At 46.8% G+C, this 1451-nt stretch overlaps 1 protein-coding gene across 1 annotated transcript in view; it reads right to left on the bottom strand.

Moving 5' to 3' along the window:
* Positions 1-999, bottom strand: part of LOC101861576 (extensin) — a 5252-nt gene extending 4253 nt beyond the window's left edge. The window contains exon 1 of the mRNA XM_005096048.3: positions 288-999. Coding sequence (XP_005096105.1) covers positions 288-779 — 492 coding nt within the window. The 5' untranslated portion in view covers positions 780-999. The remainder of the gene's footprint in view (positions 1-287) is intronic.
* Positions 1000-1451: the final 452 nt, after the last annotated feature.

Consider the following 1451-nt stretch of genomic DNA (forward strand, 5'->3'; position numbering starts at 1 on the left):
TTATTATTATTAGTAGTATGTATAGATCTTCTGTAGTTCAAACTTTGAAGCAAAACACGTCGGCCTATTATAGATTATTGCCATTCCAAGGATCAGGTAATCTCACAAGCTGTAGCGGAAGTCCGCCTCCCATTTCTAAGAAGACGTCTCCGCTTTTTGGGAAAAGTGCTCTTATCATAATTTATAGAGAAAGTCATTCAGAGATACTGAAGAAACGATACGAAAGATTTAAAAAAAACACACAAAAAAAACACGCACACAACAAAACAAAACTGTTGTTACTCTACCTCATGGAATGTAGCCTGATAGGTTGTCTGTCCAACAGGTGGATGAGGTGATGATGAGGGAGGAGGAGGGAGAGGAGGAGGGGGAGGAGGAGGAGGAGGAAGGGGAGAAAATGGTGGACCAGTAGAAGCTGGTGGGTATGGTGGATACTCTCGGTTTTTAGAGGGTGGGAGCTGAAATGGTGGTGGGGGAGGGGCGTACGGGCCGGGGACCTGTCCTTGAAGGGGTGGGGTGGGTCGCCAGTAGGATCCATCGTGTTGATACCCGCCTATCACATCGGGGGTCTGGTGAGTAGCAGGATTTCTTGAACCTTGTGGGGGAGGAGCATTTTCTCCAGAAGACAGCAATGGGTGTGCTCCTGTCTGCACATAAAACCCTGGGGGCGGGGCAGGGTCGTGGCTTAAAGGTCCTGTTGGTCTGCTAGGAGGCGTTGCCGAAGAGGTAAACGACAGAGAGTCTTCATATGGCGGCGGGGGCGATCTAGGTCTTGACATTTTTTTTTTCTTTTTCCGGTTTGTCCCAGTAAGCAGGTGAAAAATTCACCAATTCATCTGCATCTGAGGGTGCAAAGAAAACAATCAGAGGGCAACTATTATATCGCCTATGATATCTGCAGTACATTTAGATAGCAAATTATACATGTCATACACGTATGGCACCTAACCAGCTTGCTAGTAAAGCCTACTGCAGGAAAGTGTCAGGGTACAAAGCAAGAAAAACCTGGATCCAGGGTGTGAAGGATACCCTGAGAACATACAACATCCCACCCAGCCAGGCCATCAAACTTGCTAGAGACAGGAAGCTCTTTCTCCCCTCGGCGCCCTAGAGGTACAAGAGGACGGATAAAGTTAGTAAATAGATACTTTCAAAACTTGTGCCACCAGAATGTTAAATCAGGGTAAGTGGAAGGGAGGGAAAAACTGTTTGTGTGTGTGTGTGTGTGTGTATGTGTGTGTGTGAGCGAGTGTGTGTGTGTGTGTATTTCCTGTCTCCGGGCTCTGTGTGTCTTGCAGTGTTGAAGGATGTGATTCACAGTTTGGTCCGCTTCTCCACACTGGCATTCTGGTGACTGTAGTAGTTTAAAACATCTGTCCTTGACGTGTTGTTTGTGTCCAGTAAATTGTGCGTGTCGTGTTCTTTGTCTAAAGATCACCAGCTGTTCTTGG

This window comes from Aplysia californica, unplaced genomic scaffold, assembly GCF_000002075.1.
Source record: "Aplysia californica isolate F4 #8 unplaced genomic scaffold, AplCal3.0 scaffold00120, whole genome shotgun sequence".
NCBI classification, from domain to species: domain Eukaryota; kingdom Metazoa; phylum Mollusca; class Gastropoda; order Aplysiida; family Aplysiidae; genus Aplysia; species Aplysia californica.